An 18,784-nucleotide genomic window follows, 5' to 3' on the forward strand; every position below is an offset into this window, starting at 1 on the left:
TGTAGCTGAACTCCATCCAGTCAGACGGAAAACACAAACGGGATTCTGAACACATTGAAATTGTTTTCCTACCAGAAACGTTTCTTATTTTTTAGCTCTTTGTAGCCGACATGCGCTAAAATCCTGACGCAGGGCCGTGTTGTGTGGCCGAATCAACGGAGATTCCTCCTAGAAAGCCTCGCACTTCTGAAGGGCACAGACGTCTCAGTAGCAGAGGAAAAACTGTGTTATAGTTCAGTTTTAGTTTTGACGAGTTTGTCAGCGTGAAGCCGTGTAGCAGCCGAACCCCAGAACAACTCCGGCTCGGTTCTAGTTAAAGAAGAAATCCACTGTGAGAGCTCGACGTGAAGGTTAACGGGTCCGATGGCAGAAATGATCCTATGGGACTGACGGGCTAACGGCTAGTCAGAACCATTCTAAAACAATGACCTTATAAACGTAAAGCTGGCCTGCATTTTGCTGCATCTACAATCAGAGTTCAGTGTAAATAACTGTTGTGCTTAAATTCACAAAAGTGCAAATTTTTCTTAAATTACGTCAAACGAGCTGATGTGACATTTTGGAGGTCTACGGAAGAGGAACAGTGCCGGAGTTCGGACGTTTTTCTTAGTCAAAAATTAGATTTCTGCTAAGAACAGTCAGAATTCAGTTTCCTTAATTTCTTATTTTAATTTCCGCGGCGCCGTTCCTCTTCCGTAGAGGTCGGAGGCATTTTAACCTCGTTGGGCTGGATCTTTTGTTTAGGATTTAAAAAATCTTTCTCAACCGGTTCGTCGTCAAAATGAGATGAAATGTTCATTTTCTTGTAAATAGTTTAAAAATGTAAGCCTCTAAATGTAAAACCGTTCTCTGTGAATAGTACGTCTAAACAGGATGGGAGGACTAGCCGTTAGCCTATCAGTCACATTGGATAGCAACTCTCCAAACTGAGTCTGTTCAGGAAGGTTAAGCTGGGATTATTTATGACGTCCCACACGGGAACACTTTTCTCTGAGCTTTTCCTTTTAGAAACAGATTTATTGTCGGATTAATAAAAACAGAAAGTTGCTTAAAAGTGACAAACGTCCTGGATGGTGACCTCTGGACCTGAGGTGACACTAAAGTTATTTTGAACTAATAGAAAACAAACAAATTATTATTTAACGTATTTGATAATAATAATAAAACAAAAGATCTCGACCGGATAAGAATTTGTAAATACGACTGAAGGAAAAGGATGGAGACTAAACGGATTGTAGCTTCTCTGCATGACGTTGGCATGTTCAGGAAATGGAAGGAACCTTCTTCAGCTGTTGGACGGGGCACTGGGGTTGGGGCTCTCAGACAGGAGCTCGTTTCAGCTACAACACCGGTTTGGTTCGGTGATGCGCTGAGGGTCGGTCACGTGGACTTACCACAGGAAGTGAGCTTGTTACGGATGTTTTGGAAACCGTGAAGCACTCCGAAGGACAGCAGGCGCCGGAAGCTGGAGGCGTCAGAAGATCTTAGTGCCTTAGAAGTCATCCAGTTAGTTTTAGAGGAAAAGACCTTCAGCAATAAAATGGATTTGTTCTGATTCTGAAGTATCGTTTGTCCCGCCCTGCCAGACCCTGATGATGTCATTTCCTTTTGTTTTCAGTGTGTGTGTGTGTGTGTTCTCTCTCATCTTTACCAAAGATAAAACTGTCCTGCTCTTCTCATGTTTCTCCTAACTAGTCCTCGTGACCGAGGCTCATGCTTAGACGAGTGTGTAGGTTGTTGTTTTTTAAATTCTCTGCATGAATCTCTTCATGAGAAACAATAAAACTTCTCATTTGGATCAAACTTCAGTGACAAAACACGTTGTTTCTTGCTTAGGTTAAAAAAGTATCTAACAATTAACACAACTTTATTAAGTATTAAATTCAGAACTGCCTCAGCAAGGAGATGGAACGGTCCCTCAGAGGTTCTGGTCCATCCTAACATGACAGCATCAGCTCCATCCGTGACAAGAAGCTCCTGTTCCACCACATCCCAAATGTTCTGGACTGAGATCTGGCGAATGGAGGCTGCTGGAGTCCGGTGAACTCATGGTCACGTTCTAGAAACCAGTTAGAGATGATCTGCATCATGCTGCTGGAAGCAGCATCAGAAGATGGGTCCATGTGCTCATAAAAGGATGGACATGGTCAGCAACAGTAGTCAGGTACGCTGTGTTTAAACCAGGTCCAGGTGGTGCTGAGGGGTCCAGAGTGGGACCAGAACACCACCAAGGCAGAATGGATCCATGGTGGTGACACCAGGTTCTGACCTGACTGCTGAACTCCAGGCTCATCAGACCAGGAAAGGTTTTCCAGCCTCTTCTGGTCCAGTTCTGCTGATTCTGTGTGAACATAGCCTCTGCTTCCTCTTCTTAGCCAACACAAGAGACACCTGGTGTGGTCTTCTGCTGCTGGAGCAGCTGGTGAGGTTCTACAGACCTTGGTAGGAACCAGAGTAATCATTCTCTGTAAACCCCTATCGGTGGTTGTGGGTTCAAATCCCAGTAGACCAAGTTCAAAGTCACTCAAATCCTTTTTCTCCACGCTGATGCTCCTACTGGCCTTCGATAAGTTTTCCTTCAAAGATACTTTATTAATCCCAGAGGGAAATTAGAGTTTCAGTACACACAATTCTGAGATCAGACATACATACATAGACACATGACAAGAATTGGTGACTGTGGTCATTCGCAACCCGAGTCTCGTAGAGATCAGAGGGTTTATAAATGAGGATTGGATCAGGTGGAGGGAAAAAAAGGCACTTCAGAGTTAACCCCCACAGGGAGGGCAGCTTTGCTCTGCAAAAAAACACCTCAGACAGAAATGCAACAGACTTCAGACACCACACAACATAAGTGCCCACTAGGTGGGGAGGTAGGGTTGGGGACTCTCCACACGTCAGTGCATGCAGCCGCGATAAGCGGCGCTCGTCACCTCCGTTTGGACAGGGGAGGGAGGTAGTTGGGTTTACAGAGCACAGTGACTCCTGGAAACGATTCAATGGCCTTCACCGGTCTCAGTCCCGCCCAGGCTGGGATAGGGAGACAGAGTTGCCATGGCGACGGCAGCATTCCACATTTCTTCTGAGGGGGGTTATCGCTTCAGCCTCACAGGCTCAAGGGCACCAGATTCAGATAGGAACTTGTTTTGGGGCCAGACAGAGATAATTTCCTCTCTGCCTTAAAGTTCTGTTGATCTACAACCCCTCTAGATCCAATAATGGCGTAATTAATCTATCCCAATTCGTGCTGTCCCGTCAACTCTCTTCTTGATGGTATCCACCTTCTGTGCCAGAGTCTGAATCTCAGCCAAAGTTCCAAGCTTACGACTCATCTCGACAATTATATGAGTTTGTGCGTTCACAGCGTGGTGTAATCCATCCCTGAGCTCTGGGATTGTGCCAATATTCCTCGAAAGCTCATTGATTTTCCGGTAAGCCAGGTAACCGCTCAGGCCAAACAGCACAAAACCCGACACCAACACCACGAATATCCAGACGTCTTCAGAATCCTCTACAGACAGTTGAGGGAGGCAGATCAGGTTCCACTGTTTCCAGGAGTCCATCATATGCCCAGCTGGCTCTGTCCCAGAGGGGCAACCGGGAGCCCCTTCTCCCGTTCTCATCGTTGAAAAAATTTTGTCAATCGCGTTGAGACCAACTGACCAGGTCCATTTTTAATCATTTCCAGTTTCCAGAAAAAATGCGGAAGCGCCGTGCACCCAAAGACAGCTAGAGCCTTGGGGATAAGATAGGGAGGAGAGGAGGGAAAAACGCGTCTGTACTCTCCAAGAGCCGGAAGAAGAAGTTCTGTTATTTATATCAGTATTCCAAATAAAATGTGTAAAGATGTACTTTAGAATCGAGTTCTATAAAACACCTCGTCGCCACCATGAGGTCTGACACATTTGTTGTGATCCTTCGCTGCTGAACGTTGGGAGTCTCTTGGAGAACGGGCTCCATTCGTTTGGGCGGGCGTGAACTTGATGGGTGGGACGAGAGGCTCCAGGTTTAGCTGCTCATCAGCAGAGAGACACAAGGTTGCAGAGATGTCCCACATAAAGGCAGCAGTTGACCCAAGTAGGACCCTGAAGGATTTCACCGACGGTTATGACCTGGCCACGGTCAGCTCCAGCGCAGGTGAGTCAAATCTACATTTCATCACAAATGTTCTGTTTCTGGGTCGTTTTCTGCACGTTATCCTTGTTAATACCAATTACATCACACTTGCTGCAAACTCTATGTGTCTATATGGGAATATAGCAACAGACTGGGACTTTTTCACAACTTCCGAGATTACTCCAGATGGAAGCAGAATAAATCTAATCTAGTTATGCTGAGAAAGTATTTTGTTTTTGCCAAATAAGCAATGATGGTTAAACAAATGAACAGCTCATCGTTGGTGAATCAGTGTGAGCCGACGAGCTCGGCGTGGTTTTGACTGATTGGTCGTTGGTTGGCGATTGTGATCATAATCCCCCGGGTTCTGGTATCTCTTTCTCACGAGTTTGTGTTTGGCAGCTAAAGCTGTGCAGCTCTCAGGTTGCCTGCTGGCAGTGGGAACCAGTAATCCCCCCTTTTTCAGACTAGCATTGGTGAATTGCACTCATACAAGTTAATGCAGCTTTTTTTTGTATCATGCCAAAGAAGCGGGAGCAGAAGGAAGGGCTTTTATTCCCACCCAAAGCCTCTTCACTCCCCATTTCTCCTCCTGAAAACAGATATAGGTGAGCCTGGGAGGAGCGCGGTATTGTGTGAGACCTCCGTGACCGTGGGCCTCAGCAGACGGAGCAGGGCCTACCCCTCCCCGGCCAGGAGACGCCACCGCACCACCTTCAGCCACAAACAGCTGGAGCAGCTGGAGGTGGCCTTCAGCCAGAACCAGTATCCTGACATCTACTACAGGGAGGAGCTGGCTCGCGTCACCAAGCTCAATGAAGCTCGCATCCAGGTGGGACACCGCCCAAGTGTCTGGGATCAATTGGGAATTTTACAGTTTTCAATAGGAAAGATCTGTCTATCTCCCTGCTTATAGTCCTCTGTGTTAAACCCCTGGAATAGCTGCTAATCCAAGTTAATCCTGGTTAGAAAACACTTTGCAGTTAGTTAAGATTCAAAAGTTTTGATGTTGTTGGAGCTATAAGACATAACGAAATGACTAGGTGCAATAGTTCCGTGCAGAGGGATAAATAAAAACACAATCTTTCCTAAAGTTTTCCATTACAGCTCAGTGACGCCCCCAAGGGGTGGCCAGGGCCACACCTAGAAAATTGCTGGCCACCCCAGAGAGGAGACCAATGTTCTTTCAAGAATCACACAAACTATAAACTCATATTATTTGATCAGACATAAATATAAAACCCAATAAAAAATATACAAATAAAGAGTGAATAAATAGTCAGATTTTTTAAGTATTTTTTTCTCCTGCTCTTCATTTTCTAAACAAAAGTTTAAATCTGTAGTTTTTCTGAAGTCAGCGGTTAAATTGTTTTGAAAACTCTACAATAAATTTTTTAATTATTTTCAAAATAACTGTTTGAAAAGTTATTTTTTTAATGTTGTGTTCTTCAAAGTTGATGCAAGCGTGGTGGATGCATATTGTTTATTAATGCACAAGAATAAAGGAGCATGCAACGCATCGGCACAGGCTAAACTCTTCTAGTTACCTCACCGACCAATCTGGTGTGCCACCCCTGAAGTTTTCTCCGGCCACCCCTGTGAAATTATCTGGGGGCGCCACTGCTAGTTACCTGAATTTGGGCGGAAATATGCATCAAAAAAGTTCCTTCACAGCAGAAAACCTAAAAAAAACAATGTTCTCCAGGTTTTATCGCACTTGTCCTTTCTCTAGCGTTAGCTTACATGTGTAAAACGTCTTTGGCTAGTGACAAACTCGATTTGTAGAGACTTGAGGAATGAAGCTATTCCAGAACCTGATTCGTCCCACAGCAGGACAACGACCCAAACACGTCTCCAACCCGAGACCTCGCATCCAGACTTCTACGAAGTGATCTCAAACCTTTGAGCCACAGCAGAACTTTGGCTTAAAAGATCTCAAAAAGCAACACACCCCAGCCCGGCTCTGCAGAAACACAGGAACAAAAGAACCCGGAGCATCTAAAGCCCTGCAGGTCTAATTTTGATAATGGCCTCTATGGAACGGTTCTAAAACAGAAATAGCATCATTTGTCTCACATTCACCCAAAAAAAACATCCCTAACCCAAAAGCGTCTGGGTAAAAATTCCTCTGGACTGGCGAGGTAAAAGCAGAACCATCTGGAAGGTGTGCGTCCCGTTCCACCTGGAGTCTGACACCATCACCATAGCAACAGTTAGACATGGTGGAGGTAGGGTGGTGGTCTGGGGCTGCTCTGCTGCTTCAGGACCTGGACCACTTGCAGCTGATGGAACCATGGACTCGGCTCTCCAGCAGAACGTCCTGAAAGAGAACGTTTGACCTTTGACCTTAAACAGGACATTCCTGCCACAAAACCCTCCAGCGTGTCCGAATTCAGCCGATTCTGTGAGGAACCGCCATGGTGATGTGAGACTTGTCCCCAGTTCTCACACTGGATCCCGTTGTTGCCTCCACAGGTGTCGGGTTAGAGGAGATGACTTCAGCTCACAGAACCGGGTTGGTTTGGGCCGCTTTGTTCATTTAATAAATCTTGTATTTGCTCAGGTTGCAGTTATTGGCTGATCTGAAACATGTAGGCTAAAAAAATCAAAAACAGTAAAAGCGTCAGAGGAAAAAGACTTTTTGGGTTGAGACTTCTTCTTGGTTCTGCTTTAACCCGAAGCCTAAATGCCTCCATTTGTGTTTCAGCAGGTTTGGTTTCAGAACAGAAGAGCCAAGCAGCGCAAGCAGGAGAGGGCTTCACAGAACCTTCTCCCAGTGGGGGGGTTGCCCGGCCACAGGGTGATGCTGGGGGGGGTGCACGTCCAATCGTCTGGTATGGCTCGACAGTACTACCCTCAACCCCTGGCTCACATCCCCCGCTTCTCCTCCATGTTGCCCTCTGGGGCGTACTCCCGCCACCCCAGCCCAGCCAGTCGCTGCCCCTGCCCCAGCGTCCTACCACAACCCAGCCCCCAGGGTCAGCACGACAACTGGTACAGCCCGCTGCGGGGCAACCTGGCCTCGCCCATGTTCCCGCTGGGCTCCATGGAGCCGGCTTCGCCCTGGAGCTAAGGAGTGCGTAGACATGTTTCGAAAAGATACCAACACGGATCCTTTAGACTTTTATGTGCGTGTTTAGTTTTGCTGCTACGGCAACAAAAAAAGGCTTTTGATTTAGAAAACAACTCGTCTTCCTCTGACGTCTTTATTCACTTGTAATAAAACTGTTTTAAAGTAGAATTCTGAAAGTTACGGACATCTAGAGGTCAAAAGTACACGTTTTTATCGAATACTGAGAGTATAACAGCAAGCATTTCGTGAGTTTCAACGGCTTTAATATTGATTAAAGATCAAGTCACCCCCTACCAGAGTATTACTCCACTCCCACTTCCTGTTTGAAAAATGCAACAAATGCTGTTTCCTAGCAGACCGAGAGGGCGGAGCCACTAACAAACACACACACAAGCTCACAACGACATTGTGACATCATATGGTACCAGCTAACGTTCTAGGGAACCTCTTAGCCAATAGCGGTGGCAGATTTAAATTAGAATACAGTGCAGAGTTTTTACCTGACAATGGCACGACACTGACAGTTTCAGGCAGAAAATTTAAATTTTAACTTAAAAGCACTAAAGTGCAAAACTATTGACTACACGTGTCTGCAGCACGATTAGACACACATTTATACAGTTTATCAGGAATAAAATGTTGATTTGGGGGTGACTTGCTCTTTAAAGACCATCTGTTTTTCTGATAATCTATATAAATGTGTGTCTACTCGTGCTGCAGACACTTGTAGTCAATAGTTTTGCACTTTAGTGCTTTTAAGTTAAAATTTAAATTTTCTGCCTTAAACTGTCAGTGTTGTGCCGTTGTCAGGTAAAAAAATCTGCACCGTATTCTAATTTTAATCTGCCACCGCTATTGGCTAAGAGGTATGCTATGATGTTAGATGGTACATTATGATGTTGCAATGTCGCGAGTGTGTGTATTTGTTAGTGGCTCCGCCCTCTCGGTCTGCTAGGCAACAGCATTTGTTGCATTTTTCAAACAGGAAGTGGGAGTTGAGTAAGAATCTGACAGGGGTGACTTGCTCTTTAATGAATCTCCTCTTTAAAGAGCAAGATTAACTAAAGTGCCAACTTATTGACTGAACGTGTCTACAGAGCAATTAGACACTCATTTATATCAACAAAAAAAGTTGATTTGAGGGTGACTTGCTCTTTCATTAAGAAATGTAGACTTGTTTTTCTTTCAACTATGATCGGTCTCTGAGTTCCACATGCAGGCTGAACGTATTTGTTTTTTTCCTGCTCACCTTTTTCTAAACAAGTTTAAATCCGTAGCGTTTCTGAAGTCAGCGGTTAAATTGTATTTAAAAATTCTACAATAAATTTTCTAATTACTTTCAAAATGACTGAAAAGTTTTTTCAGAGTTAAGCTTTGTTTAGTTGTAATCAAAGCAGAACAAACACCAGGGTGGAGAGCCAGGTCCATTTCACTCGTATTCCTACAGGAACATTGTTGATCATAAAGAAAGACGCAAGGATCACAGCTGTCCCACGTGGTGTCACGAGTTTAATCCGTCCAAATGGATCCCAACAGCAACAACATCACAGGTGTGCAACGGACAGGATTTTATTTTACATTCTGAAATGTTCAAATATCTGTTTTTATTCAACAACCAGAACTGATTGAAGACAAGACTGAATGGCAAAAATAGAATTTATCCATATGAAAAACTAGATCTCAGGAAAATAAATATTCCACAGATGGATTCAGCAGAATTAATGACGGATTTTATCCTTTTTCTGGTGAAAGGCAGCGAACATCTGAAAGTTTACGTTCAAGTACTTCACCGACACCGACGTGGCAGATGTGTGCTTTCAGTAAGAGGACCTGCAAAGTGCAGCGTGGCTCGGCGTTCCGCGTTTGTGAGACGGATTCACCTCCAGGGAGGTCGGCATCGATCTACAACGGGATCCGATCGGAAAAGTGGAAACAAAACACCGGAGAATGGAAAAAGGTGTCTACCGCCAAAGGAGGTGGCACCCCCGCCACGCCAGTAGCTGTGTGTGTGTGTGTGTTTGAAATGAAGTGGTCCGTTTAAACATTCCCTCAAGTGCTGCTAAATGACTCGACTAAATCACCCCTACGACGACACGAGCCCACATTCCGAGTCAGTCCACAGACTTGTTTACCTTTTGAGACTCTGGTGCTGCTGCAGATCACGGCGCTGAACGTGGAAACCCGACGAGCAGCGAACCTTTGTAACATTCAGTCATTACAGACGTCGGCTGTTGCAGTTTGTCAGAAATAAGTTCTGCTGGGAAGTTTTAGAGCGACATCTCTAAAGGTCACCGACAGAACAGAAAATACGTCTTTCATGGAATTTACCAAGAATTAAACACAAAATTAAATTTAGATTACCTCAAACTTTGGCGATTTCAAGAAATCAACAAAGCAAACGGTGCAAAAAGTGTCTAAACTACAAGAAATGATCTGAAATGAGGCATAAAAAGTTTTTGTTTTTTGAGATGAACCCACCAGCGGTGCTCTGACTCTCCTGTATGAAAGATCAGAAGAGGACCGAGCCCATGACTGATTGTGAGATCTTTCCTGACGAGGTGCAGCCTTGTCTCCACGTATGCCTCCTGCCAACATTTGGCAACTTCTTTTGTCGCCGCGGATACAAAGGAAGCTAAACACGGTTCTACTCCAAGGATCTGGCAAACTCTGCATAGTCTATGTAGCCATCATTGTTTTTGTCGTCGTCCTTCAGGACGTCATCGATTAGTGCAATCAGGTCCTCCTCTTTCATCGGCTGGCTGTTCTCTCCTCTCTCCTGCAAGACAAAGTAGGACCAGTTTATTAGGAGTCTCGTTCCCATAGAAACCATGTCACTGTTTTTTTTAACAAGGTCACTGAGTCACACATACATGCTGAATGATCCCCATCCTGCAGTAGTCGCAGGCAGGAGACTGATCAGAAATAGCCGATCTCTTGCACGTCACTTGAAAAATTCATGGCCCCGCCCACCTTGGCTTGAGACGGAGGGAGCTAGTAGAAGCTAACCATTAGCGTTAGCAGCTCAACAACATGGCAGAACATGTTGGCTCTTGTATTATTTGTGGAGATAAAACGTTGTTGCATTTTTTAAACCAAGTAAATATGTTTTATGGTTTTTTTGACTTTTGAAGGCAGCAGACGTCATGTTGCTGTTAGCCAATCAGAGCTGAGATGTTTGCATGTAATAAATAATAATGAGCAAGACTTGTAATCTGATGTTTTTGGGTGTTTTGCTCTCATTACACGTAAACACAAGATCATAACACCCAGTTACACGGTCTGTTGCCTTGGTAACGGGGTGTGTGTGTGTGTGTGTGTGTGTGTGTGTGTGTGTGTGTGTGTGTGTGTGTGTGTGTGTGTGTGTGTGTGTGTGTACGAACTAGCCTCTTTAGTTGTGGCGCAGCTGCTGTGATTCTTAAACATGTTTTACAAGAACGTTTCTCATCAGAACAACATTTATATCATCTTGTTATGAAAACTGTTCTTGATATTATAACACGCAGGTCCTTTCCCTCGCACTGACAGGAAGACGCTTCCGTTTTGGACAGGAGAGGAAAAACAAACCTGTGGAGCATGGACCTACTTCTTTGTGTACATGCGTGATGGCTGTGGCTAGCTCCAGACCGTCCAAAAGGTTGTTTCCATCGTAGTCGTGCATCTTAAAATAGTGCAGCTGGAGTTCCTGGGGCGTCATGTCTTTCTCAGGTTTGTCTATCACTCCCTCCAGATGCTCCATGATGTGACTGATGACACAGAGAGAAAAGCAAACAAAACCACAGCTTGTATTTGCACAGAGTCAACACTATTTGTGGTTGACGGCAGCAGAGATCACTGCCCTGAATCATCGGTCAGCGTGCCGGAGGCATCACTCACTCCTGGTCTTGGACCATGTTTCTGTCCAGGCGACTGTGACCAGATATGCGAGCTGCCCCTTCTATTACAGGTGGAGGCTGGTGGTGGTGAGGAGCCACCTGGGACTGAACATGCAGCTGACAGCAGGCCAGGAGGAGGAGCAGAGCTCCCCAAGACAAGCTACGCCTGCAGCTTCTCATTCTGTGATGGATAAAAAGAGACATAAACAAAAAGATGAATTCAGTTACACATCCCCTGGGACTGTAATCACACCTGTGCGTCATGTTTCAGCCGTGTAACAACATCAGGTAACGTAAACATAAACAAATCACAAAGAAGTGTGCGAGCTTAAATAACAATCACGTTTCTCTTTTCTAACAGGGAGTATGCCCAAAATGAGCGAAACAACGAAATAACGCTAGCTTATTGGCTACCATAAGGATGTTTTGTGTTTGTTTCACGGCCGTTTAAATAAACAAAGCTTGATAAAAACGTCAATAATAACCAGACTTGTTCTGCTAGAGTTAGTAAACACACGACGTTGTTCCCACCTTTATAAAATTCGCGTCTCCGCTGGGAACGCTTGTTGTTTTCAGTCAGTCGCTGTTAGCACTCTGAGCATTTACGGACCAACTGGCTTGCCGTAGAACCTCTTGTACACGACATCTCAATTGTGATTGGTCAAAGAAAACAAAGATAAAATAAGTAAAGTAAGATGAATCACTACTTAACGTGGGAATTCATCAAAAGTACAAACACAGCCCGTCTTTAGCTTAACGCCACTACAGTGCTTTACTGTAAGTGCGTCAGTTTAAAGCATCAGAAGATGGATTTTTGTTTCATAGATAGTCTAAAATCACTTTAAACGAAACATAACGTAGTAAAACAAACTACACGTGTTTCTTATATGTTGTTCATATTTGAAATCACTGACAAGAGTGAACAACATTTAGCTTTCTCAGTGAAAAGTCATTTATACACGCTTGTAGAGAGAGTCGTGGTTATTTATGGAGTGTTTATTTTTATGTTTATGCATTTAGCAGACGTTTTTGTCCAAAGCGACTTAAAAGTGAACTATCTTAATGAAATAGACCAGCTTTGACGTGGCCTCACGTCAAAGGTGGGCGTGAATCCGCGCTGCTCAGCTGTCAGATTGAAACGACGCAGGGAAAAACAAACACTCCTGTGCGGTGGACGGCTGGGAGGACTGGCAGGCTCCTTTTGTGTCACGCAAATGTCAACCTTCCAGAGAGAAAGCGATGCATCCAAGTCCCTGTTCAAGATGCTGGAGGTTTTTGTTCATGTCATAAGTAGCTGATAGAGTCTCAGTAGTGGACCCCCCTCGTGTTTTAGTTCTGTTCAGCTGCTGGTGGGTTAGTGGTTTCCTGATCTTGACCTTAGCTTTGACCCCAGCTGTAGCTCCTGGTTTGTTCTTCTTTGGACTAAAAATATGAAAAATGTATATATAATAAATAAATAAACGTCCACAGACTTTACTGCTTTTCTCTGCAGCAAACAGTTCAGTTCAAAGTGAAGCAGATTGTTATTTATTTCACCAGTCTTGAAAATAACACGAATTCCAGATCAACAGAAAAATAAAGATTAAACTAGTCTGTTTTGTTTTTGTTTCTTTGAGCTTTTTTGCTCTTACTATAGCAAAATTCTTATTAATAGGAGGAAACTGCTCCAAACAAACTCCCCTCATTTGCATGTATGCAGGCAGCTTTGCTGCAGCTCTAAGCCATGCCTGATCCAGTTAAAGTGTTAATGGAAAAAAGATTAGGGACCAGTTTACACTCTGCCTTGAGACAAATCAAATACCTCTGAAGGGTTTTTGTTGTTTCAACAGATAAACTACAGACAGAAGACACTAAACCTAAATAAAGGCAATGACAAATAAAATGTGATCAGATAAAAAATAAAGTATTAATATTATTATTATAGAAATATCCCTTATTGACAAACGACATTCACTTATTTTTCTACATTTGCAGAGTTGACAAGTTGAAAATGATCCTATTTTGTTTTACTGTAACACCAAAAGGAGTTTACACGTTCACAACGCCACTAATAACACAACCCTTTTGGGAAATCCTCTCTGGTTCACGCGCGGCTTTTCTACGTATTCGTCTTGGTCTCATCTTGTGAAGTTGCACTGGAATCACACATAAAATAATATCATAACAACTTGTTAAAATACTCTGCAGTATTTACCCAACACGTTGAAATGTGCCCAAACTGATTCCATCTGAAATGTGTTTTACGTGTTTAGAAATGTCACTGATCATACCTTTATTATGTAATGCAATAACAATATGCCAGTAAAAAAAATAAAACAGCCATTGCCACCAGTCGATCCTCCACCAGGGGGCAGCAGACCCGAACAGGACTGGGTTTCTGAAGAAGGCACTAATCTTGATACTCCATCATATATTCATATTAAACCCGTTTTCCATGAGCAAAATGCATAATTCTCACATTCTTTACATGTTATTCTAATATATTTATTTGTAGACGGCATTTCCACATATATGTTAATTTGTTTAGGTGTTTTCTTTCTTTTTATTTCTATGATCCCTCCTGCAGCCGCTCCACCGACCCACACCCTCCTCCAACCCCTCCACCCTCGCAGACAGATAACGCTCCTACTCCTCCTTTCAGTCCGCAGTCACACCTATCGTGTCCGGGGACTACAGCCACCACCACCGGGACAAAGCAGCCATGGCGACCCGGGTCTCCTTCAGCCAGGTTCGGCTGGAGCAGGAGCTGGAGCGGTACCGAGCCGAGTGTCAGTGGGGCAAGATCCTGGCCGTGGTGGAGCAGATGCACGCGGCGAAGATCCACGAGGACGGTGAGTGGCTTCACCTGGAGGGTCACCTGCGCTGCATGCCCCCAAACTCCTGCACGTATTTTAACTAGAGAGTTATTGAAATTTCCTGGATATTTCAGTCTGTTTCCAGAAATGAAATATCAACTTTCAGGTTTCCGAAGAGCTGATTGGTGGTGAAACTATGGAAAAGTTTAATGAAATAATAAACCAGCTCATGAGGTTGGATACACGCAATTAAAAGTCTTCAGTGGGAGAATAAACATGCGTTGCAGCATTTATTACACCGAAGTTGGACTTTGCACCAACAATACCTGAACTTCCAGGTTCAACAAACTAAATAAGTCACACAGATCATGAAAGGCTGCCATTAAAAACAAAAACACAGCTGTGTGTGTCATTTAGATTTCTACCAGCAAAATGAAAAATAAACACTTCCTCTACCCTCAGCAGCCACGCTGAGGCACGTGACCATGCACCTATCTCAGGTGAGTAAATATGGGCTCTGGTGTCCTGATGGTGCGTTCAAGTGTTAAATGAACGCATGCTTCATATTAGGTGATCTGGCAGCAGAAACTGTACACACACACACACACGCACACGCACGCACACACACACACACACACACACACACACACACACACACACACACACACACACACACTGGGGTATGGGGTGCCATTTGTAAAGTCAAACAGTCATAATCTAACAGCAATATTTTTGGTTATTTAGCATATCGTAAGAGAAAAAATTGGGAGTTCACTTTTTTGAAGTCATATTTTCATCATGTTATTCGTGCATTTATGTAAAAGTTTCCAAATAAACATTTAGTTAGCAAGCTAAACATTTCATTTATAGTTAAATATTTATTTCGCAAACTAAATATTTAGGTCTGATCTAAATATTTAGTTTGTAAAATAAATATTTAATTCACTAACTAAATATTTAATCTGTAAATTAAATATTTATTTTCCGAAAAAAAATTTTTTAGATCCCAGCTAAATATTTATTTTGGAGCTAAACATTTAGTTTGCAAAATCAGTATTTGGGAAATAAATATTTAAGTCTGACCTAAAAATATAAAATATAGTGTGGAGCTAAATAACATTGTGGAAAATAAATATTTAGCTGGTTAAAACTGGTTTTATCTCCGGTTCTATTCTTCTTCAGCCAACACGTTGGACATGTTCAGAAGAATAGAACCGGTGATAAAGCCAGTTCTGGTTCGGAGCAAGAATTTATAAAGAAGTTAGCGAGATCCAGCTTTTATTTTGGTAACCAACTTCCGCTTATTGGCAAGCGAATTTGCATATTATCTAAATGACCACCACTAACACAGGCAAGTTGGGTGAAGTGTCTTGCCCAAGGACACAACAGCAGGATACCCCTGGCGGGAGCTGGAATCGAACTCATGACCGTCCGATCATGAGGCAACGGGTTGACGGTCGATGATCCGGAAAGCTGGGACCACAGTAACAAAGGTTACTTGTAGTAACACGCTTGGTCATCATGGATTAAAATCCAGCTGCATTCATAGGGTCCCTCTGTTTAAGCCAGCACATGTCCAGGATTAGGAGAAGGTCATGTGGTCAGATGAGAGCTAAATATAACTTTTTGGTATAAACACCACTTGCTGTATTTGGAGGGGGAGGAACAGTGAGTTTTATCCCAAGAACAGCATACTCACTGTGAAGCATGGGGATGGAAGCATTATGCTTTGTGGCAGCTTTTCTGCAAATGGGACACAACAACTGACCCGTATTAAGGAAAAGGACGAATGGGGCCATGCATCATGAGATTTTGCGCAAAGACCTCCGTCATCAGTGAGAGCATTAAAGATGAACCATGTCTGGAACACATAGCCTAGGCAACAAAGGAGAGGTAACGCAAAAAGCATTCCACGTTTCTGGAGTGGCCTAGTCACTCTCCAGCCCTCAGTCCAATAGAGAATATTTGGAGGAGTTTGAAAGTCAGCTTTGCTCAGCAACTGCCCTGAAACAGCCCTGCTCTACGTAGAAGATCAACGTGGAAGATAGGGCCAAAACAGCAACTAGTGTAAACGTGGTCAAGACCTACAGGAGACCTTTGACCTCTGTCATTGGCAACTAAGATTACAGAATTATTATTTTCTGCACCATTTTAGAAATAAATAAACAAACAATATGATTTCCTGGACTTTTTGTCTCTCACAGCTGAAACGCACCTATGATGGAAGTTACGGACCTCTCTTCTGTCGAAGTGGGACAACTTCCACAAACAGCGGCTGCCAAATTCTTCTTTGCCCCACTAAGTTACTTGTGCGGTTTTGTCTTTGACCAAGTTTCTCCCAAGTCTTCCCCTGGACTCCGAATATTTGTATTGATCCCATTTATTTAATGTCTCAACAACTGAACTTCTCACTTCTTCATATCTTGGCTCCTGTTTGCACTAACTGTGTCGTGAGGCTCCTCCCCTTCAGAGGTAGCTTTAGTCTCACGTGTGCTGATAGTAAGAACTACCAAATATGTCTAAAATACCAGTGCATACACACACACGGCTCCAAAAGCTGGCTGTGGAACACACACACACACACACACACACACACACACACACACACACACACACGTGGAGCTCAGAAGTTGTGTGTTTTATGTTGGTTCAGTAAATGTGGGTGTCTGCGGTTGCTATAAAAACACATGACGACTCAGAGCCATAAAAGGTCAGACCTGCTCCAGAAACTTGTTTCACCTGAACCTTTTATTCCCTCCACCTAGATGATTACGGGACGTTGTTGACAGCCGAGGCCCTGTTGGAGGAATGCTTGCTGGAAAACACGGATCTTTTACAGAAGTCCACTCCTTTGGTGGACAAGAGTCAGCCCAGACTCTCCAAGGCCAGAGGCTACCTCAACACCATCCTGAGCCGAGGCCGTCTCACGGTCTGTTCCTTCACTCCATCACACATGCCCAGTGTTGGGAGTAATGCGGTACAAAAGTAATTAATTACTGTAATGCATTGCTTTTTGCCGTAATATGGTAATGTAAGGCATTACAGGGAAAGATAATGGTAATATTTACTCGGTACAATTGTCAGTAACGCGGTAATTACAATGCAATTTTAAACCCAGAATCAAGATGTGGGTTTCCTAAAAATTCAAATTGCGGGAAGCCTGAAAAGAGATCCAGTATCCACATATATGACGTCATTTATGGACTCTGCTTTGCGGGCATTCTTTGAGCAGAGAGGATGCAGCGGTAATGGCTCAAATACTCCAGCTGCGTCCTGCGCGCGGCTGCTGTTATATTCACAAAATCGCTCGACCACAACAAAGTGATTCGTTGGCGGTCATTTATATCAGCCCATATTCTCTGGTACTTCATGTACTTTTCAGCTGAGTTCATAATCTGTGCCCCGGTGATTTCAACTCGTTGCTGCTGGAGCGCAGGTTTTTTTTTTTTTTTTTTTTTTTTTTGCGTTCGGTAGATCCCTTTGGCTGTTTAGTTAGAAAATACGAAATCTAGGAAACAGTTTTTTTGGAAGACAGAGAAAACATGCAGCATGCAGGAGGTTAGAGAGAGAAAGGACAGGAAATTATTCAAATAAAATCAAGAAAACAAAACAAAGTGCTTGAAAAGAAAAAAGTAGGTAGATTTATCCCCAATACACATTTTTACCAGTGTAAAGCAATAATATATAAGCATTTAATATTTATACATGTGATAGAATCAGATCACCCCAGAAGTCAGTCCCACATCCAGGGCCGTATCAAGGCATTTGGGCACCAAGGCAAATATAGGCTTGGAGCCCCCACCACCTCACTCCCTGCTCAGTTAATATAAGATGGCAGCGTGCTGAGAGTACAGATTGTTGTTGCTTTTATTTAATAAACAATCATTTTAAAGCACTGTTATTATATCTGACTGTTGTTAACAGCAATCCTAGCTCAGACACCACATCACCTTCCACATATATGTCATGAGCTCACTGAGCGTCACATTACCAGATTCATATTGAAGTTGTTTTGGTGAAAGTAACTTAAAGTAATGCAAACGTAGTGTAATGCCTTACATTTCAAAATCCGTAATATTGTAATGTAATGAATTACTTTAAAGTGAGGGTAATAAGTAATAAATAATGCATTACAGTTTTGAAGTAACTTGCCCAACACTGCACATGCCACCCTGGCTGTTGCCTCAGCCCATTCCAACCACGTCTCCTGTTGTCCTGCAGCCCAGGTACTTGAACGAAGCTCTGCTCCTCATGGCCAAAGTCCACTACGTTCAGGGTCGATATCGAGACGCCCAGGGAATGTGTGCCAGGGTGGGACTGGAGGAGCTGACGCAGGATGAGCAGCCCGTCTACCACCTCCGCTTGCTGGCCGAGGCGTTCGTCATCAAAGGCGCGTGTCATTCTAATTTTGTGTTTGTGTGTGCATGTTTGTTTGCTTATAAACAAAATATCTCAGGAACCATGAGTCACGGTGTTGGGGTTCACACAGTTACCTTCTTGGGTGTGTTTTAATGTTTTTGTTAGCTGTTGCTATGGTTACTGAAGGAGAATGACAAGACTTTCATAAGTCGAAAAGATTTTATTGACAACTGAATTAAATTCATGCTGAGACTCTCCAGCGTTTGTCCTTCTAGACCTCTGAAGTTCACCTTCTGGTCCAGATCCTGCTGATGAAGCTTGTTAGGGCGATAGAAGTTCAGGGGTCAGTGGTTCCTTCTATAACTGGTGGGTTGCTGGTTTGAAACCAGGCTCTGTCGTTGATTTATCGTTCTGTTTCATTGATGCTTGGATTTTGCCAAAACCTGTTTACTTGTGTTTGTCCTCCTGCCTCCGGAGGATGGATCAGAAACTCTCGGTTCTCAGATTAAGGTCTGGGGAGTTTCTTGGACCAGGAACCTACATGTTGATGTTCCAGTTCTGATCCAGTT

The 18,784-nt window shown here is 43.6% G+C and overlaps 3 protein-coding genes across 5 annotated transcripts in view; 2 read left to right on the forward strand and 1 right to left on the reverse strand.

Moving 5' to 3' along the window:
• The first annotated feature begins 4,046 nt into the window (after window positions 1–4,046).
• Window positions 4,047–7,477, forward strand: prop1 (PROP paired-like homeobox 1). Its single transcript, XM_015944018.3, has 3 exons — window positions 4,047–4,137; window positions 4,719–4,948; window positions 6,827–7,477. The coding sequence occupies exons 1-3, from the start codon at window positions 4,047–4,049 to the stop codon at window positions 7,187–7,189; spliced, it is 684 nt and encodes a 227-aa protein (XP_015799504.2). The 3' UTR covers window positions 7,190–7,477.
• Window positions 7,478–8,678: 1,201 nt separating this feature from the next.
• On the reverse strand, window positions 8,679–11,747 carry mcfd2 (multiple coagulation factor deficiency 2, ER cargo receptor complex subunit). Its single transcript, XM_015944111.3, has 4 exons — window positions 11,593–11,747; window positions 11,063–11,242; window positions 10,773–10,932; window positions 8,679–9,965 (listed from the first exon to the last, which is right to left on the reverse strand). Exons 2-4 carry the CDS (start codon window positions 11,239–11,241, stop codon window positions 9,834–9,836), a joined length of 471 nt encoding a protein of 156 aa, XP_015799597.3. The 5' UTR covers window position 11,242; window positions 11,593–11,747; the 3' UTR covers window positions 8,679–9,833.
• ttc7a (tetratricopeptide repeat domain 7A) overlaps window positions 11,210–18,784 on the forward strand; it is an 89,077-nt gene continuing 81,502 nt past the window's right edge. The window contains exons 1-4 of one of the 3 annotated variants that reach the window (XM_054749923.2): window positions 11,210–11,349; window positions 13,628–13,892; window positions 16,622–16,785; window positions 18,078–18,246. In XM_054749923.2, coding sequence (XP_054605898.2) covers window positions 13,763–13,892; window positions 16,622–16,785; window positions 18,078–18,246 — 463 coding nt within the window. In that variant the 5' untranslated portion in view covers window positions 11,210–11,349; window positions 13,628–13,762. Of the gene's footprint in view, window positions 11,350–12,102; window positions 12,333–13,627; window positions 13,893–16,621; window positions 16,786–18,077; window positions 18,247–18,784 lie in introns of those variants that run through there. The other 2 variants (XM_054749922.2, XM_054749921.2) reach the window with 2 other exon arrangements.

This window comes from Nothobranchius furzeri, chromosome 12 (assembly GCF_043380555.1).
Source record: "Nothobranchius furzeri strain GRZ-AD chromosome 12, NfurGRZ-RIMD1, whole genome shotgun sequence".
In the NCBI taxonomy this organism is placed as follows: Eukaryota; Metazoa; Chordata; class Actinopteri; order Cyprinodontiformes; family Nothobranchiidae; genus Nothobranchius; species Nothobranchius furzeri.